We start from the raw sequence: 23,166 nt of genomic DNA, 5'->3' as shown, positions 1-23,166 counted from the left end.
TTGGCAATGTTGGGTTAACTGCTGGACTTAAGGTTCTTTTCCAACCCAAATGATTCTATAATTCTATATCACATGAGGTCACTGTACAGCAAAGGAGTTAAATGTAAAAAAAAAAAATTAACCTTGCTACTTGAGTTCAGTGTCCTAAGGAGAAAGCCTGGTGTGATGAGTTGGCTGATTCAAATCAAGGAAGCTGAATTGGGTGAGTTCCAGTCCAGGTAAAATAATGAAAAGAAAGGCCAGGAGAGTACGAAGAGATTTAGCTACTTGCAGCGAGGTAGCTGGCTTGAAGCTTTTCTTTTATTGGAGAAGCATGCCCTGATGTTACTTCCTATCAAAAAAAGCATGCCCAGTGTCTTGTAAATCTTGGCTTGGAACTAGATGATCTTTAAGGTCCCTTCCAACCCAAACCATTCTGTGAAGTCTGTCTTTGGTTTTCTATATAGATATCTTAGCTGTGACATACCCATACACTGAAGTATGCAGATTTTGTCTCTTCACTTAGAGTGCTGGCTAAGATCTGATCCGCTGTGTTTGTATGTATGTTGAATAATTTCTCCAGATCAGTTATGATAAATGAAATTTGCTTTTAGCAGCAACACAACTGACCTATGTGTTAATGACACAAAACACTAATTATTATTTTATCTTAAAGATGCAGGTTTACAATGGCTTTCCAACACATTCCTGTTGTGCAGCCCATTAAAAAGTCCTCAGGATGCTGTTCTATTGAAAAATTGGCTGAGTGAAACATGGGTAAACTTGGCTATGGTGAACTATCCCTACAAAGCTGACTTCTTGCAGCCTCTGCCAGCTTGGCCTATACAGGTAATTGAGAGTCAGGGTCTTGTAAAATTGACCATTTGATTTAACTAATTCCCTCCAGACCATAAAACTGACTTGGAATGGCCAAATGTGGAAGCTGTGCTCTGACCTTGTCTGTAGGGAACAAGGGAGGGATCTGCTTCCTAGCTTCCACAATGATAATGATGGAAAAGATTAGACAGGGAGGGAAGGATAGTAAGTTCATTTCTTGGCCAATGCAAACTATGCATCTTCCAACCCCAGTCTGTACATGGAGCTTCTTTGTTATTTATTTGCATGTGTTGGCTTTCATTACAGAGGAGCTAAGCACTTTATTATCTATTTTAAAGTATGGGAAAGGGATTGAAAAAGCTTGCTGAATAAAATGTTAAGGTTGCACTGTTTCTAAATGTTTTTAATCAGGAAATGTAAAGTTTCAGGTTCCTCATAGTGGCATCCATGATGCAAATGGATACTGCTTTTTGTGATAATGCTCTGGGTGTATCATTGCATAGAAAGATGCTTTCTGGAAGTGGTCTGGCTGTATTTTGACAAGAAATTGATATCCTATCAGGTATCATGTATTTATCATTCTTCCTTATAGATTTAGACTCTCCCTTCTCTCTTCGTTTCAGGAAGTCTGCAAGTTCTTGAAGGATCCCAGTCTTCCTGACAAGTTGCTGCTGCAGAATGTTTTCCAGGCAGTAAATTTATACTACAATTACTCAGGAGTCGTCTCATGCTTAGATATGTCTGAGACTGCAACAAAGAACCTGGGCCAGTTGGGTTGGTACTATCAGGTATGCACTCTGTCCTTGCTAAATTGCAGCCCAGTGAGGTTTTTGAGCTGGAGCTGATGAGAATTGTCAAGTCATTCAGCTGTCAAATGCTGTTTGAGCCTTTTTATTGAAGCACTAACAGTCTCCTGGGAATACATCTTGTTGCCCTCCTTGTTCTTTCAGGCTTGCACTGAGATGGTGATGCCCATGTGCACAGATGGTGTCAATGACATGTTCGAGCCTCAGAAATGGGACTTTGATGCACTTTCAGAAGAGTGTTACAGGCTGTGGGGAGTGAGGCCTCGCCCCTCTTGGATTCTCTCTATGTATGGAGGGAAAAACATCAGTTCACACAGCAACATCATCTTCAGGTGAGCTTTGTTTCAGCTTTAAGTGGAGTCTTCCACCAGTTTGGGTTGTCAGTGCACAGAGCCAAAGAAGCCAACTGTTCTGTCACTGCCTGTGTGACTCTGGGTTGGGATTCTGCCAACCATTCTTCTTCCCATGTGGAATCCTTATCTTGTGGCCAAAGTCCAGGTTTCCCATGCTGGTGAATCCTTCTAGCTTTTATGAAGCCAAAGCACTGTCTCTTCCACATAAAAGGAAAGTCTAAACAAGCTCTAGCTGTAACACAGCATCTCAGTCACTGAAGTTGTTGCTCTGGGTGATAGCCTTGTGGAGGGGCTGGCGTAACATTCCTTTTTCCCTTTGATACAGAAAAGAGAGGGAAGTAGCTTGAGGAGCTTTCCTGTTACTGCCAATTGCCCTTTTCTTTTAGTGATAATTAGGCAAGTTTCATACAAAGAGATGTTCCCATTCTAGCAAGGCATATTGCTAATACAACAGAAGTTTGTCTGAAACGCATTTGTATTGGGGCAAAAAGTGAAAGAACTGTTTCAGTCTGGTGCATGCTGCTTGCTTTCCACTCAGCCTTCACTGTCCTTATTTTTAAGGTTAAACTCTTCTTTCTTTAAAGGGAGGTTCATGTAGCTGTACTTGTGCTGTGGGGTGATACAAAGCTAAGTACTGGCTGTTGGTCAGGTTGTATGGTAGGGAGGTATTTAATACACCCATTGAAGCCTGTGCTTCAGGAGTTCTGACTTGCTGTACTGATTCACCACTGTGGGCATCTCCTGGATATATGTATATATTCCTCTGTGCTCTGGCTAAAACTGTTCAAGGCCTTTTAAAAAACAAACCCGATATTTCTTTAAACCAAACTCAGAATTAGTCTGTTGGACCTGGTAAATAGGTGTGTATTTTAAAAGCAGAAAGTCCTTACTTGAATTAGGGATTATGCTCTGGATTTCAGCTGTTACCATTGGTCTGTTTGGCTCCAAAGGCCTGTTGCTTTCCTCTTGTTTGCCTCTTGCTGTTTCTCTCCCAGCAGGATATCTGCTTTATAGTGAGAAATTCCACCCCTTTTTGGAGAACTTCTTAATAATGAAATAAAAATTGTTGGTTTAACTTATTTCCTGCAGGGTGTTCTTATTTCCAAGGCCTCACAGCTCTCTTTACAGTAGAAAATCTGCTTTGTAAGCGATGGACAAGCAAACAAATCTAAATAAGTGTTTAAGAATTTATGCCAGCTGAAGGAGCTTGAAATGAGAAAAGCTTGAAAGCAATCAAATGAATGAAGCAGTGCTGTACACACAAAGCTGGGTTGTTTCTCTTCAAACAAATACATTGTCAACACTGTACATTTATATAAGAGCCTTTTATTCTTGAACACTACAGAGTGCTTTCCAAAAAATATCCCTATGTTTACCAGGGAAAGCAGCTCCCTGTGGGGTGAAAGCTTCAAGTGTCAGGCAACTTGCACAACAGTGCAGGGAGGGGAAAAATCCTCCTTCTGAAGGGAACCAGTGTAGGGTGAATTTATCCAGGATGCTTAAACTGGTGGTGTTGCTTCTCCCTCCGTGAGCAGTGCATCACTCTGCAGATTCACACTGGTGAATGGTATGTTATCAATGCAGGAATCTCCCTTCTCGGAGGTATGTAGTGTGTGAGTGGTTACTTAGTTGTAAGTAGATATTACTTCCCTGTCCTGGGCAGCACAACCTTATTAAAACACTGGTTTGGGGAAATTGGTGTTTTCAGAACCCTGTTAGCCCTTTCTCTTCCAGCAAGTTCCACTCTTGTTACTCTAACACACTGTATTCTTGGTGTGGAAGTGCTGCACAGTGGTGGAAATGGCATTTTAACACTGTTCATGCATGTGGTGGCAGAAAGCAGTTGGTAGTCTTGTCATCAGCATGTTATGGTAATCACAGTCAGCCTATGTTACATCAGACAGCACAGAATTTGATATGCACGGTCTAAAACCTGATGATTTTCCATCTGGATGGATCACAGCTAGGCTGTATGCTTCGAAGTTAGGGCACCCATCTAGTTCTGCATTGGAAGGGGAGAGCCAGAAAGTGAAGGCTCTGTTTTGAGAGATATATTGAGCCATGTGCAGGTGGTGGGATTGTTACCATAAGAGAAGGGAATGAAGGAAAATAAGGCAGAACAGTGCCTGGCTGAAGAGAAAAGGTGAGAGGAAAAAAGTTAATAAAAGGAAACTTGGCAGTTGTGGAGAGTGGGCATGTTACAAAAGGATGCACAGACAGTGCTGCTATGATTGCCCAGAACAAGGAGAGGTTTTATACAGGGCTGGGGGGCTGAGGAGGCTCTGAGGAGAAGATAGGAAAGGGAACTGTTTGCTGTGGGATAGGCAGGACCCTATTTATGATGTCAAGGCAATATTAGGAACGAAAACAGGACTAGGGTGTTGATACTTTGCATTAGGTTCTTTCTGAAGCCCAGCTGGCCACTGCTGGAAAGGAATGGCTGACTTCTTTATTCTCTTTTATTACTTCTGTTTACACTGGGAAAACTTCTGTCCTGTAAGATGGATGACTGAGTACTTATGTGTATGCTTAGCTTTAACACAAATAATCTATTCCAGTTGGTACTGAATTACCTTACTCTGAAACTGTTATGGCTTTGTGGTGAGTCCTCTTCTTGGCAAGTACCACTTCCCAAACTGCATCAGTGCCTCTGGTACCATCACTTGCCAGGAGCTGCAGAGGATGCAGCCAGAAGCTCCCAGAAAAGCCAGAGCCAGGGTTGTTTTCTTGTTCCATGCTTACTTTCCACGTGATTGGGACCAAAAGATCCAAGTTCATGTACATCTTGGGTCTCTCAGCAACTCATCCCCCTGTTGCCAAGGTGCTCTGCTGATTCAGATGACCTTTTAAATCCAATGCTTTTTGCTTATTGGGCAGCTCTGGATGCTTTTTGTTTTGCAGATACAAAATGTTTCTTTTCCAAGTCATATTGAGAATCACTGAAAATAAAGAACTATAGAGATTCAGGATACTTGGGGGGTTTTAATGAAGAAACAAAATCTGAGTTCAGCCCCCATCGGGTTTTTACTCTTGGTTATTTCTACAAAACACTTTATTATTTCTTTCTGTTGTTTTCTGGTGCTGCCACTGTGGTAAGAGATTTGTGCTTATCTCTTAATGTCCACGGATGTTTTAATTTCTTGGGTCCTCTTGAAAATTTACACTGACACACAATAGCCCATCTGTGACGTTACCTTCTGAGGGCAGGTCCAGTGTTTTAAGTGAGGAACAGATCTAGACTTGCATAGTTCCATAAGTATATGGATGTTGATTCCTTTGTGCAGAAAGATGGACCGCTTATGGGAAGAACATTGTGATAAAGGAAAACAAAATATAGCAAGAATTACTGGGTCAAGTCCAAACTTCAAATGAGGTGCAAAACTCTCACCCTAGTTCAGCCATTGGCTTGCTCTGTGAACCAGGCATTGTTTGGAGCCAGCTCTACACAGTGCAAGGAATCCCTTCAGTGATTTGGGGTGAGGAGGGGGAGTAAATTGCATTAACTTGTCCTGTCACAGAGAAAGAGTCTGTTTAGATGGTTTCTTGAGGAATAAAGGTTTTATTTTAATAGGGTTGTTACTAGAAATAAGGGATTTAACAGAAGGTCCAAGGGTTTCTTTGCAAAACCAGGTTGGCACCCAGCTGAGTCAGCAGAAGTTGGAACTTCCTGAAAATTCATCTCTAAAGGGTCTGGTTGGTTATTAGCTTATGGCTGACTGAAGAAGGGAAGCGAAGTGCTTTGGTGTGGGAATTTGCACGTCTTGGTACAGGGAACCTGAACCTGTTAATGATCAAAGGCAGGTGGCATCCAGAGTGGCAGGACATCCAGACCTGTAATAGGTGGCACTATTATAGGTCACTATCTGAACTAGCAGGTGAATAATGACAGAAGTGTAGCCCTGCTTAAACTGCAATAGCTCACACCTCTGTCAAGAAGGCTCCTCTCAGCAGAGGGGTGGGCACAAGACACTGAGGCAAGGCCGAGGTCTGTTTCTGTCAGCACATATGCAGGACAGTCTTTACTGTGAGGGTTGTTATCTTCCCTGTGAGGGTGCTGAGGCGCTGGCACAGGGTGCCCAGAGAAGCTGTGGCTGCCCCATCCCTGGCAGTGTTCAAGGCCAGGTTGGACACAGGGGCTTGGAGCAACCTGCTCTAGTGGAAGGTGTCCCTGCCCATGGCAGGGGGTTGGAATTGGATGAGGTCCCCTCCAACCCAAACCAGTCTGTGATTCGATGAAACCTAGTTGTGAATTGGCTGCTGTGCAGATGTACCCTAATGAGATGTCCTTTCCTTACAGCAACGGTGGCCTGGACCCGTGGTCTGCAGGTGGGGTGACCCAGAACATCAGCGATTCCCTCGTGGCAATTGTGATCCCAGATGGAGCCCATCACCTGGACCTGCGCAGCCGCAACCCTTTGGACCCCAAATCAGTGCAGCAAGCTCGAGCCACGGAAATCTGCTACATGAAGCAGTGGATTAAAGAGGCCAGGCACAGCCACTGAAGTGGTGCTGCAGCAGCTGTGGCCACTGCACCTCCACTGGCTTTGCTGGGAATAGGGCCAGGCCCTATGACATGGTCATTTGAACATTTCACTCCTGCTTCCTCGCCTGTGTTGCAGTGCTAACCATTGCTTGTGCCTGTGAGAGAAGCAGGCAGCAGAATGATGGAGAGCATTCTCAGATAATAAATTTCAGTCCAAGTGCATGGGTTGAGCTGCCTGCTCTGGCTTGCTTTTCCTCTTCTGCTCTTCTCAAATGCTGTACTTTACCATGAAGTAAAGAGCTCTTGTTCTAGGGTTGATGTCTTCCTCACTGCACTAGGTGATTGTCCTGACTGCTGGTATATGCAGGGCATTAAATGGCAGTGCTGTTGATGATGAAACTCCTGCTGCCTTCAGTGGCACTGAATTTCAGACATCTTCAGCTGCTGTAAACCATCAGGAGCAGGGAGATCATGAAGAGCAGAAATCACATCTTACTGTGATGTTTGGTGTAGAGGTAAGGAAGGCATTGGGAATCTGTCACTGCTGTTTGTAGAGAAACTAAACAGCCATTCCCCTTGGGAATCAACACTGGAAAAGTAAAATTTTCTTTTTCCTTCGTTTTCTGGCAGCTTATTAATCAAAGCTGCCTCAGGTGGCTTTTCCATTCTGTGCTGTACTGAATAGTCAGGGCTGGGCCCAGACTCTCTCTGCTGATAACTGGCTGAGCATGCACAATCTGCAGCAGGGTTTTGTTTCTGCCTTTGCTGTTTGTCCTGCTTCCAAACTATCTGCCACTGTGATGATGGTTGCCAAAGAAAACTCTGGGTATATTTTGTGTGTGTGTTTGTGTGTGTGTATATGTGTGTATCCGTCACAAGCACTTAGTTCTTTCAAGCCAGGAAGCTTTCGAAGCTATTCTCTTGAGCAAACGTGACACTTGTGCTGGCTACATCTTATGAAGTGACAAATAATTGGGGCTGTGCCTTGTGTGGGTTCTTCCCTCCCCCCCATTTTGTGCATTGTTCACATTCTGCATGATCTGTTTGCTGATGGCTCTTCAATAAAAGCCTTTCTAAGAAAATTGTTTGCAGGACAAACTATTGAAAGCCCAGAATGCAGCTTTCCCCTCGGAGCAGCGCGGAGCCTGATGCTGAGCTCACCCAGCCAGGTGCACTGGCCTTTCTTGTAAGGCTTCCAAACTGCCCTGATTCATGGCACAGCATATTTGACATTAATAAATGGCTGGGGCAGTCCCCTCATCTTCCAGCTTTGGCTTCATTCACACTGAAGCCCTTTTTCAGAAAGGAGTCTTTGCAGTTTAAAGGATGACTCCATTTCGGAAAGACTCAGGCAAAGCTTCTTGTCCTCAGGCTCCTAAAATTCCAGTTCTATGGAAAAGTTCTCTCAGCTTTGATGATATGCCTGATAGTTGAGTATTTTCCTAAGACATCACGTAGCCTTTTCTGTTTCCAGCCTCTTCCCATCCTCTGGGAACAAAGAGAACCCAACATTGAAATCTTATCTTTTAAAACCCTCCTGTGCATCTTCTTTCCAACCAAGTTCCTGGCATTCCCTTGCCGTGTGTTCTCCAATCAGAACCTCTCATACTCCTGAGGAAGGTAATTGCTACAGAGAAAAAGACCAGAGAACTACAGAGGGAAAAGGAAGAGTTATGTAGAATTTGCCTGAAACCTGTTGACTGAAAGCTGTTGGTAATCCCTTTTCCAGTGGTTCTGATTCTTGTTCTCTGCTGTGAATGTGCTCCAGTCTCTCACTTGTGTGCTTTATAACAACATGGTGGCTTGAATTTTTTCTTTAAACCAATAGAAAATATCATTTTCTTAATCAAGGGGGTTACAGTCAAGTTTTTAGAAGTACCATTGTATCATATGAGGTGTTATTTGCTGTGTGGAGATGTCCTGGTTCACTGAAAGGCAAGGGATGGAATCTGCAACAGCAAATGTGAGTTTGGGGATCACAGATGGTTTAACTGAGCAAGCAAGAGCCTGGTCCCGCTGCTCCCACTGATTGCTCAGGGTGTTACTGCAAATTCTGGGATGAATATTTCCATGTTGTATGGGGAAAGGTGTGGGGATATTCATGTGTTGGGCTGCAAATGGTGCGAACTAACAGCTACTGTGTGTTGTGGATCAGCTTGTCTCCTCCTCTCTCCCCTGCTGCCTAACTTACTGCCTCAGGAAACAGCAGCTTCTCTGTTGTCTGGAAAACACTTTTGTTTCAATCAGCAGAAGTCATTTAAACTTGTACTCCTCTCTCCTTTCTTCTTTCACTCCTTCCAGAAGGAGAAAAAAAATTGCCTTTAATAAAACTTCAAGCCGTGCGATTTGAAACTGTGAGAAGTAACATTTAAACCCCAAAGTTATTCAGTGTGGTTTTGTTTGGGGGTTTTTTGTTTGTTTGTTAAAAATCTTACTATTCCTTTCAGTTTCTATCTGTGAGGCTGATTCAAGTGTGTTTTGGATCAGGTTCTTACTGCTTGGACCACCTTAGGAATTAAGTGATTGGCTTTCTGTTATTTTTAATTGCTCTTTCTTTGTCTTTCCTTCTTTCCCTTCAAGTTGAGTAGTTGAAACTTTAGCTCTTATTTATCTTAAGCATTCAGAATTGACTTATAACCGGTATACACACCTCTCTGCTACTGAGGGACCGTCTGTGGTGTTTGGCTACCTCACCTAAATCCTAGCTCTCCTGCTTGTTTCATGCAGGTAGGAACAAACTGGGCCATGGGAAATGGCTGATTTCCCCTTCCAGGTGTATTATGATGGGCCACACTTCATCTCAGGCTTAGGTATCATAGAATAGATAGGGTTGGAAAGGACCTTAAGATCATCTAGTATGTCCTTGCCATGTGTCATAAATGATTGTAATGATGTTTCCTACTCGTTGGGGAAAATGCAGAAGGAAAAAGAATTAATGATTCCTCAAAGGATGGATCTTACTGGTGAAACTGCAGTTTGTATCAATAAAAATGCATTCAAATAATGAGATGTGAGTTACTAGCACTGGATTTCATTTTGCAAGGACATGGATTTTTCTTCCTTGTCAGATTTGGAGTTCTGCAAATAACGTTGTCTTGATTGTGCTTGATACTGGTGGAATGGGAGCAAAAATAGTTAAGGAAATCCCCAGGTTACGCACAGTGCAGTAGGTGTTGAGTTTCTGCACTCGTTTGGTAGTTTCTTATTTTGGAGGTTCAGCTGCGGGGTGAGGAGCAGGAATATCATAGAATCCCAGACTGGTTTGGGTTGGAAGGGACCTTAAAGCTCACCCAGTTCCAACCCCCTGCCACAGGCAGGGACACCTTCCACTAGAGCAGGTTGCTCCAAGCCCCTGTGTCCAACCTGGCCTTGAACACTGCCAGGGATGGGGCAGCCACAGGTCTCTGGGCACCCTGTGCCAGCGCCTCAGCACCCTCATAATGAAGAACATCATCCTAATATCTAATCTAAATCCACCTTAGTCCCCAGTGCTGTACCCGTGTGTTTCCCCGGTGGGCAGCGCAGCCTCCCAGGGGGGTGTTGTTGCTCTCAGGAGCTTTCCCCTCCACTGGTGATTTGCAAACCCTTTTGGTTCAATCCCCAGTTTGGAAAGTAGGGGCAGCGAAACACTGGGAATAGCAAATCCCTTCCGTTTGTCTTGTTGTTTTCTAATGTATGCGACCTCTCTGGGTGGTTTAAGCGGTTTAGGTACTTTCTATAAAGGGGATCTTTTAATGACAAAACTAATGTGATTATCTTACCAAGTGTGAGAGGCGTATTCAAGGTTTAAAGAAAATCTGTTAGAATAGCTGAATGTATCTGCTTAATCCTTTCTCTAATGTGGGTGGACAATGCTCTGGGAAGCAATTGGTCTTTCTTTCTTAGAGTAAATGCCTGGTCTCCAGAGGTAGGAACTTGTTTGCAGCTCTTTATACCCTTATGCTTCACCTTCCAGGGAATACAAAGGCACAGGAGAGAAGCAGAGAGCTTTGAGAGGCCAAGTTTTTCCTCAAATAGCTGGGGGTGTAACCAATACAGGGCCAATTCCGGCAGGCGGCCGAGCACCCTCTGCTCCTTTTGACTGCCCCCTGAATAGAGGCTTCTCCTTTTGCCCTCTAGCAAAACCATGGTCCCCACAATGTGAAACACAGCAACGCTTTCCCCTTTCTGAGCATCAGGGAGGCTGCTCACACTTACATGGGTGACAGGACCCTGTGTTGGGTGAGCAGCCCTTCCCACATGGACCCACGGCTTTGGGGAATTAGAATCATAGAATCATAGAATGGTTTGGGTTGGAAAGGACCTTAAGATCATCCAGTTCCAACCCCCTGCCGTGGGCAGGGACACCTCGCACTAAACCATGTCACCCAAGACTCTGTCCAACCTGGCCTTGAACACTGCCAGGAATGGAGCATCCACAACTTCCTTAGGCAACCTATGCCAGTGCTTCAACACCCTCAGAGTAAAGAACTGCTTCCTTATATCCAATCTAAACTTCCCATTTTTAAGTTTGAAGCCATTACCCCTTGTCCTACCACTACAGTCCCTAATGAAGAGTCCAAATTCTTCCAAAGGTTTCCAGATCAACCCTTTGGAAAGGTTTGGAGCTGCTGACAAGTTACTGCAGAGTGATGCCTGAGCAGGGGTGAACACAGCACGAGGACAGCACTGAGGGGTGATGCTGTGGGATGCAGCTATAGCTGGACCTCGGCTAGTGCCAGCCTGGCATTGGCTAGGTCTTCCACTGTTCTATTCATAGGTCTGTGCTTGTGAAGCTTTGATTTCCCCATGTCCATCTGGATGCACGGGTCTTGGAAACATTAGGAAATCCTATTGTCCACAATGGTTAGCAAGATAGGTACTTGTGAAATACTTCACCAAGGTGGAGGTGAAAGCAAGTGTGGCTCTGGGACTCTTTAACATGTAGATTTGGCCATACAGCAGGAGCAAACAGGTTACGTTTTGTAGTTTGTTACCCAAACATCCTCGAAACAGCACATAAAGGGGAAAACGATATTTGGCTGCTGCCTTTCCCAGTTTGAGTGAAACTCACTGTCTGCTGTCACCCTCCTGTAGACTAACACAGGGAAAAGAGGTACCTTAAGATCAGAGTGTCCTCTTCATGGAGACAAGCACTGAGCTACAGCCCTACACAGTGGTCTGGCTATCCTGGCCATGGAACTGGCACTGTTGTGGAAAGAAACAATATTGAAGGACTTAGTGCACAAGCTAAAAACCAGTCCTGGATAGTATCAAACTGAATTGTCTGAAGGAGGAGAAGTGATCTGTACAGATGAGGCCATGGCACCACCCCAGTATGCTGTATAATCAGTAATCATAACATGGCTCAGGTTGAAGGGGCCTCAGGAGGTCTCTGGTCCAACCTCCTGCTCACAGCAGGGTCAGTTATGGGGCCGGACCAGGATGCTCAGTGTTCACTTGGGCCCCCAAAACCTCCAAGGGTGGAGCCTGCACAGCCTCTCTGGGCACCATCTGCACATCATCTCTGGGCTCAACTGTCTGCATGGTGGAAAAGTTTTGCATGTAGTCTGAACCTATCGTTTCAGTTTATATGTGCTTTTATCCTTCCACCATGCTCCATCATGAAGAGCCCTTCCCTGTCTTCTTGATAAGCCCTGTAGGCACTGAGGGCTGCTGTTACATGTGCCCAAAGCTGCTCTTTTTCCAGGCTGAACAAGCCCACCTTCCCCATCCTCTCCTCAGGTCAAGTGCTCCATCCTAACCATCCCAGTGGTCCTCTACTGAACCAGTTGATCAATAGGAATTCCTGAATATGGCTGAGAGAACTGGGCTTGTTCAGCCTCGAGAAGAGAAGGCTCCTTGAGGGGAGACCTTAGAGCAGCTCCAGGGCCTAAAGGGGCTACAGGAAACCTGGAGAGGGGCTTTGGACAAGGGCCTGTAGGGACAGGACAAGGGGAATGGCTTTAACCTGCCAGAGGGGAGACTGAGATGAGCTCTTAGGCAGAAGCTCTTCCCTGAGAGGGTGCTGAGGCGCTGGCACAGGGTGCCCAGAGAAGCTGTGGCTGCCCCATCCCTGGCAGTGTTCAAGGCCAGGCTGGACACAGGGGCTTGGAGCAACCTGCTCTAGTGGAAGGTGTCCCTGCCCATGGCAGGGGGTTGGAACTGGGTGAGCTTTAAGCAACCTTCCAGCACAAGCCATTCTATGAATTGCCTTCTTCTCCCCCCCTGCAGCCTGGTGATGTGTCCAACCTTGCAAACTGGGCTCTTTGGCTGCCCCTTATATTTGAGGGGGCAAATGAGACAAGAGAGAAAGTGAAGGATGTTATTTCCTTGCAAAGACCAGTCCTCATTCTCAGGCACCACAAACGAGGCCATTAACAAAGGCCAGGCCCTCCCAGGTCTTGGTGGAGGAGCCCGGAGGCTCCCACCTTTCCTCCCAACAGATGAAGTCAGCACTTGCTACTCCAACTAGACTAATAAATGTCGGGACAGCGGGAGGTGAGTGCAATCAAGTGCGGGAGCCTGAGTTATAGCAGTAACCTGCTGAATTCCTGGGTCACAAAGTAATTTACAGAACAACCCTCATGTCATTCAATAATTATTCAGACAGGCCGGACCCCGGGGGGCACAGCCTCCTGCTGGCTCTATTATTAATACCATCAACAAGCAGCAGGATGTTGGTGTGAAGAGAAAAGAACCACAACACCAGCGTGTGAACCTAAGGAACAAATGGAAAATGGTATTAATGGGTTATTGTACCGGTCTCTAATGAGTAAAAAACATCTATTGGTCTATCTGGCCCTAGCAAGTTCATTCAGAGGAATATGAATGTCTTCTCTTTGGCAGTGGAATTGCTCAGGGCAGTTTGCAGCAGAAGGGGAGGAAGATCGGTGTGTCAGCGGCTGCTCATTTATATATCCCAGCCCCTGCGATAGTCCCCATGGAGACTGGGCAGGGGGGGGAAGGTGGTTTCCAAGCGCTCCAGAATAATTTAAATTAATATCCAGGGAACAATGTAAACCTTCTCTTTGACGTGGCGTGGGAATAGGCAGTCCCAGCGCTCGGGCTGGGTCAGCTGAAAGGGAAGGTAATGCTGCAGCCCGGGATCTGATCAGCACAGTGAGCCAGGGGCTCGACCTCTGCTGCTGCATCCCTCCCTTCTCCTCCCACCCCCCGTCCTCCAGAACATATAGAAATGGCAGCAGACACTTCTTCTTGTGAATGGAGGCTTCCTGGATGTATATAAAACCTGGGCACGGGTGTAGAGGGTGACATCTGCAATGTGCATGGCCCATGGGTGCCAATAGTGATGGTGTTTTAGGTAAACTTAACGAGTAAATGTTAAAAGTTAGACTTATTTATTAATGAAATTTCAATGCCAATAGTGATGCAAGTGTTGATGGGGTAGTGTTGCTGCAGCTTAAGTCTTAAACCATTTCACATCACTGCTTTGAGTTCTGTGGCGCTTCCTCACCCGGTGGCCTAGAGCCACTTAGAACTGCAAAGGGGCAATAAGGAATTATGTGGGCAAAGCCGGAGGTGAATCAAGGCTGAAGTAACATGTGAGTTGTTTCTCAGCTGGGAAATGGCAGTGGAGGGTGATTTACTACCTTGCTTTGGTCTGGTACACACTGCTAACAAATGGACAAGCAAAACATCCCTGGTTTTGAGCCCTCCTCATGCAAAGGAGCACGTTGCCTATTTAAATATGGGGGGGAAATGTTTCTCAAGGGCATTTAAAGGATGAGAGAAGGCTTCCTGGCCATTATCTCAGGGATAAATAGCAGATGTTGGTGTATAGCAGAGGAGATTTTGCCTCATAGCTGTTTCCATAACGTGGTAATGGAGCTGGGCTGTTGCTCAGGCACTACCTGAGGTGGTAGATGAATGTCCTCCTTTGATCCACCACGTGTGTGGGAGATAGATCACCACCAGTGACCAGGAGTTGTGCTTGGGATGCCCTTTTCTTCATGGAGCCCTCCTGGAGCATCACTCTGGCCACAGGCTGAGCTTGTTACAGGAGTAGTAGCACTGACTTGTGGTATGAGATGAACTCAGCAGTTCTCTTTGGTCCTTAGAAGTGTGGAGTGAGTAGAATTCCACATAATTGTGCAGCAAAAAGAAGCTGGCCATGTGGAGCTGCATGGTGCAAGGCAATACCCTGGACTGGTGCACTAGTGGACCAGTTCATCCTCCACTGGGAGTGCCTGGAATGAGCACAGCGAACATGGGCCTATCTGCAGAGCCGTCTGGTCCTCAATGCTATCAGAAACCAAAGCACATGGCATTGCTTCCCTTTTCCATCTGTCACTTTGGCCAATTCACTGGTTTTTCATAGGCTAGGTAGAATTCAGATGGCTGTTTATCTAAACCAGAATGAAGCAGAGGTCCAGCAGCTGATGGATGTTCATCTGCCCAGGAGAGGTGCCTCTGAACCTGCAAAGCCACCAGACTGGGAAGCCCCAGAAGTCCATTAGGAAGGAATTTAATGTATTTGGGCAATGCAGGGATAGACATTGGATGGCTGCCCCATCCCTGGCAGTGTTCAAACAGGCCAGGTTGGACACAGGGGCTTGGAGCAAACTGCTCTAGTGGAAGGTGTCCCTGCCCGTGGCAGGGGGTTGGAACTGGATGATTTTACCGTCCCTTCCAACCCAAACCAGTCTGGGATTCTATGATTCTATGACAGGAGGTCTGGAGGGCTCCGGTGTTAGTTTCAGACTCAAGACTGTTCCTCTTGTTCACAGTCTAGCAATAAATTGCTCATGACATCCACCCCCCATCTAACCCCCTCCTTGATTTCTCCCCCATACACCACAGCCAGAAGTGACTGTATTCTTGTGCCTGTTCCTTTTCTTGATGAGACCCAGGAAAAAGAGGTGAGAGATGCGTTATTCTAACATGATCACTGCTTCTGCCTAAGAACAGGATCGCCAAAATACTTCTCTTTTCCCCTTTGTGCTTGTGCGCGGATGTTGCTGCTGATATTCCCTCAATTCCCCTCAAAAATAAAGAGTGTTTTATCTGTATTCCCCAAGCACCCAATACAAATGCAAATCAGCTCCAGGCGGTAAGTGTTGGGTTGTTGTTTGTTCCCCTGGCTGCCCAGCATCACTTGGCAGGGCTTTTCTCACTTGTTTCTTTCCTTCCCTTCCCTTTAGCCCGTGTGTCCGAAGCGAGGTCCTCAGGAGGGTCAGAGACCTGCTCCATTCCCACACCCCTGCCCTCCTCTTCCTCCTCCTCCTGTTGCCCAACTCGTTTATTTACTAACCCCTCCAGCAGAAAGGGCTTAAAGTAAACCAGGACTCGCTCAAATTCCCTAAAATAATGGCTGGATGGGCCGTGCCGCTCTCATATGAGAACATTTGGGCACTTTGTGTTCCTGCTTGGCTGCCTCTCCACATGGTTCATATCTTGGACAAAATCGAGTGGCACATCACAGCTGGATCAAGATCAGAAGGAGGGCTTTAAACTTCCCCATCACTTTAAATAGGTCCGTGCTTTTTAGGTAACAAAATACCTAAATGGGGGATTCCTTAACCCCAGCTTTCAGAGTGATGCAGACTCTCTGTGCCCTCAGGGCCTCTTGACTTCTTGAAGAGAAGTTATTTTAAATCATACTTAAAGCTGCAGCTGAACTGATGTGCAGGTTGTGTCAAATGCATGCAGGATTACTGCAAGGGGAAGTTAAAAACAAGACATCAACATCAAAATGCAGCTCCAGCAATCCAGCAAAAGGCACGTCCTGCAAGCTGAGCATCACTGCCAGGGGCATCTGCTGGCTTAGTCAGGATCCACCTCTTCTTCCCATGGGTTTCAGATCAGCCATGCACTTAAATGTACACTACAAGTGCATGATCAGCTCCTGCTTACCACGATGTTCTTGAAATAGTCTTGGCATTTACGATGTCCTTAAACCCAAGTGATGGGGTTTCGAAGCCCATGTTCAAGGCATGCTGCTTCCTTCCTCGCTTGGGTCCACCAAGGGCTCGAGGTCCAGCGTATGTGCTGAGCCCATGGGCTTGTCTGTGTGGTGGTGTGTTGGGCCCACATCACGGCCAGGGCTGTGTGCTGGGAGTGACTGAACTTGGGTGGGAAACTTGTGGCGCCCAATCCATCACCTGCATCCCTTCATTGCCATCTCCCATCTGCCCAACACTGATACTGAGCAGCTTGTTCTGCCCTGAATGCCGCAGCTGAGCCGCTGCCTAAGAAAGACCTCAGAGTTAAAAAATCCATTTGTGTTCGTTTCCCTTTTTTTTTCCCCTTCCTTTCCCTTTTCATCTTCTTTCCTGCTGCTATTCATTCAGCATGAAACAACCTTCCAAATCAATCCGGAAGAGATCATTTGCAACTGTTGCTGTTTTCCCATTGCTAATTGCTGGTTTGCAATCTCATTCGAAACCACCCTGAATATGCAGCCTCATGTTCCTAAGCTGAGTGCTTCCCAGGTATTTTCCCCTAATGGGCTTTTATTTTCCTGCAAAAAGAACCCAAAACCCAAGTCCTGGCTTGCTGGTCAGCTTTTAATGGGACAATAGCGTCTCCATAGTACATCTTGTTTCCGAGGCAGAGCCGTGTTTTGGCAGGAACCAAGTTTCACAGGGCTGGCGGCGCGGTTTGGTACTCAGGGACCCAGAAGTGAAGCAGTTAATTGCCTTAGTGGGAAGGAGGAAATTTCTTGTAAAAATCCAGAATCTGGTTGAACAATGTGGCCTTTTCTTTTTCAGCCTTGGAACCAAGCCTGGCTGCCCTTGTAAACAAAGAGAGGAAAGAATCACTGAACCAACCCAACGCATAAAAACTGACCATGTCTGTCTTTGAAGTTCCCTTTATGTTGTTTGGAAAACTTGGGATTATAGAAGGGGGTTCTTTTTTTTCCCTTTTTTCCTTTTTTTTTTTTTTTCCTTTTAAAGAGAAAAAGAGGGATGGGAGTTAAGGGAAACTTTTCCTTAAACAGAGCAGAAGTCATTAATTAAGTATCCCATTCATCCCCGAGGCACTGGCTCATCAATCAGATTTCTTATTAGCATTCTGATGACCCTCCTGACCCCCTGTCTCTGTACTGTCTGCATGACGACACGGAAAACCAGACCACACACCGAACGGAGGAGGATTATCCGATGCTTTTCCTTACTCCGGGTGGGAGGGAGACAAGCTGGGAAGAGGAATGATGACTGATGTTGTTGTTTTGGGTTGAGCCGAGTCAATAAGCCGCTCCTGAAGAAGCAGCCCTGAGAGCCTGGAAGGGTGATATTGGGGATGTCCAAGTGGCTGCATGCACAGGGATACTCTGGGGCTGGCACCTAAGGGTCGTTGCCATCACAGGGTCTTTCTGCTCCTGTTGTGGTCATGGTAGGCTCAAATCCAGAGCTAGGAACAGGATTTTAGTGCAGTGACCACCGTGCTCTTACCCTTTGGTAACCCTGGTCAGGAAACTATTGGCTCCTGAAAATGTGCTGGCAGCTTTGGGCCCCCTAAGGAGGCTGTGTCCTCAAGGTAACGTGTAAGGATCCCACTTTACCAGTCTGTCTCCTTCCAGATTATTCCAGTTTTTCATAATTAGCTGATTACATCTTTACACAACTGCTTTGGGGCAAGTTTTTTGCATTGAAGTAAAAGAGAACAGTGACAGCACCAAGTTATGAGGTGTGCACATCTTGGAAGTCAAACTACAGCAGCCCCTTGCTTAGCATGGGGATTTGCACTGCACACACATGTGCACATGCACACATGTGCACATGCACACACATGCACAGAGCACGCAGCCAAGGATGCCCCTGGCCAAAGGCAGTTGCTGTCAGAGGGAGGCAGCAGCGGGAGGTCACACACTGCTCTCTGTTGTTTGCAGTGATGTTATGAGGAGCCACATCAGGGAGGAGGAAAGGACGCATGAATGATGTGTCCGTGTGAATGCAATGGTGATGGATGCAGGGATATGGCACTGCTCTTGGGCAGTAATGTGTGTGGTGGGTGGGAAAAGAGGAAAATATGGACAAAATTGTGAAGTTTCTTAAGTATTTGGGGACCTTATTTTGTTTTATTTTTTCAATTTTATTTCTTCTGTTTGATTTGCTTTAGTTGGAAGGGGTTTTACCTGGCCAAATGTGACATACCCTCCTTCAAGTGTTCACAAACCATGTAGACGAGGCCCTCAGTGATACAGTTTAGTGGTGGTCTTGGCAGTCCTGTGGTAATAGTTGGACTTGATGATCTTAAAGGCCTTTTCCAACCTAGTTAATTCTATGATTCTATGATTCTAAGTCTCACAGCCCTGCATAGTTACTATCCCAGCTCATCTCTGAATTTAGGCAATATTCCCTGAATCACAGTAGAAACTTGTGGGGATTAGGCATCTTTAGGGGTGTGAGCCTCAAGGTTTAGCCTAATAAGAAACATCCCTCTAGGCAGGGAATTGTATCTGACCTCCAGCTAAAACCTCAATGGATAAAACGTCCTTGTCCTTGGTGCTCATCCTTGAGGCAGAGGGTTGCTGTCACCACTGGAGGGAACATCAGGGAACGTCCTGGAGATGCAAAGACATCCATCAGTCTTTGCTGATGGAGGAGGAGATGGGGAGGATGGCGGTGAAAGGGGGCAGCAGTTTGGTCTTTCATGTTAAATACTGAAGCAGTACATGACCCAGATCGTGTCTTCTGGTCCTGTATAAGCCTAAACATGTAATACCCAGGCAGCTCCTGTGGCCCCAAGTGCCCAACTTTGACTAGTGCCATAAGGGCATCACCAACTCTTCCTTGACCAGTAACTATGGACTAGGGCCAGCAGGATTAACCAGGCAAGCCAGAAATCAGACTATTAGTCAAAGTGGCTGGAAACCAGCTCCCTGGGCTCCCAGCACAGACACCATGTGCTCAGAAAGGGATCTGTGTGTTCCAGGCACTTAAAAAAGGGTCATATTTTTGCTTGGTGATGGAAAGAGCTGGTGTGCTTAGACAGGCAGCCCTTAATGTCATGCTGATGGTGCCTGGCCCACGGCATCCTCACAGAGTCACCTCTGGCGTCAGCTCCCTTCTCATACTCCAGAGCAGCTCTAAGGAAGCATTAACCTTCAACAACCCATTACAATGAGCTATTGCTGAACCTTTCTACATAGTCCTTCATGTCATGGTCCTTTATGTCTGCATCAGGCTGCGAGGCTCATCTCCACGTGTCCCTCACAGCAGATTACTGGTGTGTATTTTGCAGTTCGGAAACACAGAGAGGAATTACACCTCTTACATACTGAAACGGTAAGGGTGTGCTTTAGGTATTGACAATTAAGTCTAGTTTTCATGGTCCTGGTTAATCAAAGTAGTGCTTGACCTAGTTCCTCCCTGACGTATCTGCTGTGGCTTGTCTGTCAGTTGTCTTTGTGTGCCGTGACATGCTATTCAATGTTCTGAATGTAGATCAGCTGACATGTCAGATACTTCTCTGATGATGTCATTTTTCCCCACAGAGTGGCCTGGGAAGCAGCAAGTAAAGAAAAACAGGGAAGACCTAAAGAATGCACAAAGAGTTGTGAGGAAAAGGCTCAGCCCCTTCCACCTCTCCCCAGCGCAGCAAAAGAGGAGGTGAGTTTGGCTGGGTACAAGTGTGGCGGGTGCTGATGTGATGCTGGACCATCTGGCACAGCCATTAGATGTTGCTTGCAAAGCCTGAATAGATTAAATTCCATGTACATGGAAAAAAATTGAACAGGATCTCTGGTGCCAGCAGCTCCTCTTATCACTCTGTAGCCTGCTCGTGTTCCCTGGCAGATAATCACCATGACTAACGTTTATCTGACACAGACAATTTTGCTACCAAAAGCTGCTTTCTGACCTTAACTGACTGTTCACAGAAATGACAGCTCTCCCTGCAATGGCATAAATGGTAACAAAGCTCTCCTAGGAAACAGGTGAGTTTTGTGGACACTTTATAAGGTCGAAATAAGATGCAATGTGTGCTCGGGAGAGCTGAATGGAGAGGCTGAACACCTTTTATTTCTCCATCTTAGGATTTGTGGTGGTTTCCTTCATCTGATTTATTTCTTTTGCTGTTGTGTGTTGCATCTTCAAATATAGAAAGACACTGTGCTGGAGAAAGCTGCCTGCCACACTTTCACAGAATCATAGAATCACAGAATGGTTTGGGTTGGAAGGGACCTTAAAGCTCACCCAGTTCCAACCCCCTGCCACAGACAGGGGCATTTTCCATTAGACCAGGTTGCTCCTCACCTTCATAGTGAAGAATTTCTTGCTAATACCTAAACTAAATCTCCCCTCTGGCAGGTTAAAGCCATTCCCCTTGTCCTGTCCCTACAGGCCCTTGTAAAAAGCCCCTCTTCAGATTTCTTGTCAGCCCCTTTAGCCTCTGGAAGGCACTAGAAGCTGCTCTAAGGTCTCCATTCCTTTCTCCAGGCTGAACTTAACAACTTGACTCTCTTTCTCTTTTTTCTCTTTCTAATCTATATTTCAGGAGATCCGTAAGGTAGGATAAGCTGGTACAAGTGTTTGCTGATGCAGTGAAGGGCCGTGGGGAATTGATGAGCACTCAGATGAACCTGGCAGGATCATAAAAGGACAGGTTTAACTTTGAGCATCTCCTTGGGCTGTTCACCGTGCGGCTGCGCATGATGCTGGTGGGAACTGGGGCTGAGACAGGGGAAGAAGGAAGGACCAGGGCAGATGCATGGAGGTCTGCTTGTGGCTTGTAAGCTCAAACTAATTCCCGTTACTGACCCATGTTTCCATACATCTCCACTCAAGTCATGTGAATTATAAATCCCCAGTCTATCCTTTTGGGCCACAGAGTGGGCATGAGGGCAAGGAGCACTTGCTGGCTAGATCCAGGAACCTTTTATCCACAAGGAGTTTTTAAGCACTGGAGAGTTAACTTATCTTTCTCAGGAATTGAATTCTTCAAGTGGTTCTGCCCATTCCTTCCAACAGTCTTTTGTTTGTACTTTCTTTGAGTCCTTCTGCCATCTTCTTCTTTCTGATCCTTCCTCCATGAAGCCCATACTGCCCCATGAACTCATACTATACTTCTAGGGAAATCCACCCTTAAATAGTGCATCTAGGCCATATGTTCGCCCTGCGGCGGTCCACACCTATTGGTCCTCACCTGAAGGTCAGAGCGGAAGGCCCCAGACTGCAGAGGGATGGCTTAAAGACGGTCCTTCGCAGATGGTGAGGGGTGGCAGGCTCAGAACCAGCTCAAGTCACTGGCAAAAGTGCCCACTCTGTCTATAAGCCTGAATCCCCTCATCCCTCAGGGTTTCCCAGAAGCTTCTCTTCTTCTCTCTTGTGCTGCCACCAGAAGATTAAATTTTGCCTGTACTGATGACTCTCCCCAACCCAGCTAAATGAGTTCTCCATATTCCTATTCAGATCCTTCTTAGAAGTCCCTTCATAGTCCCAAAAGAAGTAATTCAAAGCCGTACTCCAGAGAAGATATTGCCTTTCCTCACCTTCCTTTTCCTAGAGCATCCAGCTACATGGGCAAGGGTTACCACATCTGGCAACTGTGTGTTGTAGCATCATAGTTCTTGAAATGAGGCTCATCATGGATATGAAATGCCATTAAGCTTGATAAGCTTAAAAATGGGAGTAGGAGTGATTGGATGACTTGGAGAACGTGGAGAGAGAGATGCTTTGTGTTTTTTCCCTTTCCAGCTTTGGTCCCAGTCCAGTTCAAGCCTGAAGTGAGCAGAAACAGTTCCTGGCTGGGAGTTTCCCCTCCTCGATAAGGAGTGTGGTGACCTCTAAGTGTCTAAAAAGCATTTTCAGGACATTTTGGGCAACTGTCCTGCGCAGGTTTGACACCTGTAACTTTAAAGGACGTTGGGCCAAGTTGGCAGGTACCTTCAGTTTTTAAGATCTGGGTGGGATTAATTTGATTAGGTTGGTCATGGGGGCTCCCTTCAATGTCAGTGAGAAAATAGGCAATCGCAAGTCAATCGATTACTAAGATAAAGCAGGTATATCATAGAATGGTTTGGGTTGGAAGGGACCTTAAAGCTCATCCAGTTCCAACCCCCTGCCACGGGCAGGGACACCTTCCACTAGAGCAGGTTGCTCCAAGCCCCTGTGTCCAACCTGGCCTTGAACACTGCCAGGGATGGGGCAGCCACAGCTTCTCTGGGCACCCTGTGCCAGCGCCTCAGCACCCTCACAGGGAAGAGCTTCTTCCTCATGTATTCGTAATAATGGTTGTTATCGGGGTCATTCCTGAGGTGCATTATGGCTGTGGGGATGGCTGTGCCAGGGTTCGGGCTCAATAGCCAGGCATCTCCTCCCATGGGGAGAGCACTGAGACCCTCACATGGGTCCCAGAGGGTGGGCACTGTACAAACCCTCCATCCCTGGGGAGCACCGAAAGGAAGACGTGAGCATTAACACACAGAGAGGGCAAAGCTTGAATGTCTTGACCAACATCCAAGCCCTTGAGAAGGGCACTGCCAAAACCCACCTCATGCAACCCCATCATCCCCCAACACGCGTGGCGGTTCGGACATGCTAAGCGGGAGCAGCCGCGTTCCCACCGCGATATGACGGCGTGCCAAAGGATCGCGAGGGGCTGGGAAGAGGGGGGAAAATCCTGGCATAGAATTTAAAATGTGCTCTAACCTTTTCTGCAAACTGAAAGCAAGAAAAATGCTCATAAAACTACTCTTTGTGCGCAGAGAGAAGTGTGTTTTTATACTGTTGCTAAGTTCCTTATTGTTTTCTGGCTGTTTTTT

General features: G+C 46.3%; 1 protein-coding gene across 2 annotated transcripts in view; it reads left to right on the top strand.

The window, feature by feature from the left end:
• The window catches only part of PRCP (prolylcarboxypeptidase), a 31,412-nt gene extending 21,947 nt beyond the window's left edge, over positions 1-9,465 (top strand). The window contains exons 6-9 of one of the 2 annotated variants that reach the window (XM_030477242.1): positions 656-828; positions 1,440-1,604; positions 1,767-1,954; positions 6,273-9,465. In XM_030477242.1, coding sequence (XP_030333102.1) covers positions 656-828; positions 1,440-1,604; positions 1,767-1,954; positions 6,273-6,477 — 731 coding nt within the window. In that variant the 3' untranslated portion in view covers positions 6,478-9,465. The remainder of the gene's footprint in view (positions 1-655; positions 829-1,439; positions 1,605-1,766; positions 1,955-6,272) is intronic. The other variant, XM_030477244.1, reaches the window with a different exon arrangement.
• Positions 9,466-23,166: the final 13,701 nt, after the last annotated feature.

This window comes from Strigops habroptila, chromosome 2, assembly GCF_004027225.2.
Source record: "Strigops habroptila isolate Jane chromosome 2, bStrHab1.2.pri, whole genome shotgun sequence".
NCBI classification, from domain to species: domain Eukaryota; kingdom Metazoa; phylum Chordata; class Aves; order Psittaciformes; family Psittacidae; genus Strigops; species Strigops habroptila.
The sequence above is the reverse complement of the archived record's forward strand: the minus strand, read 5'-3'. Positions and strand labels throughout refer to the sequence as shown.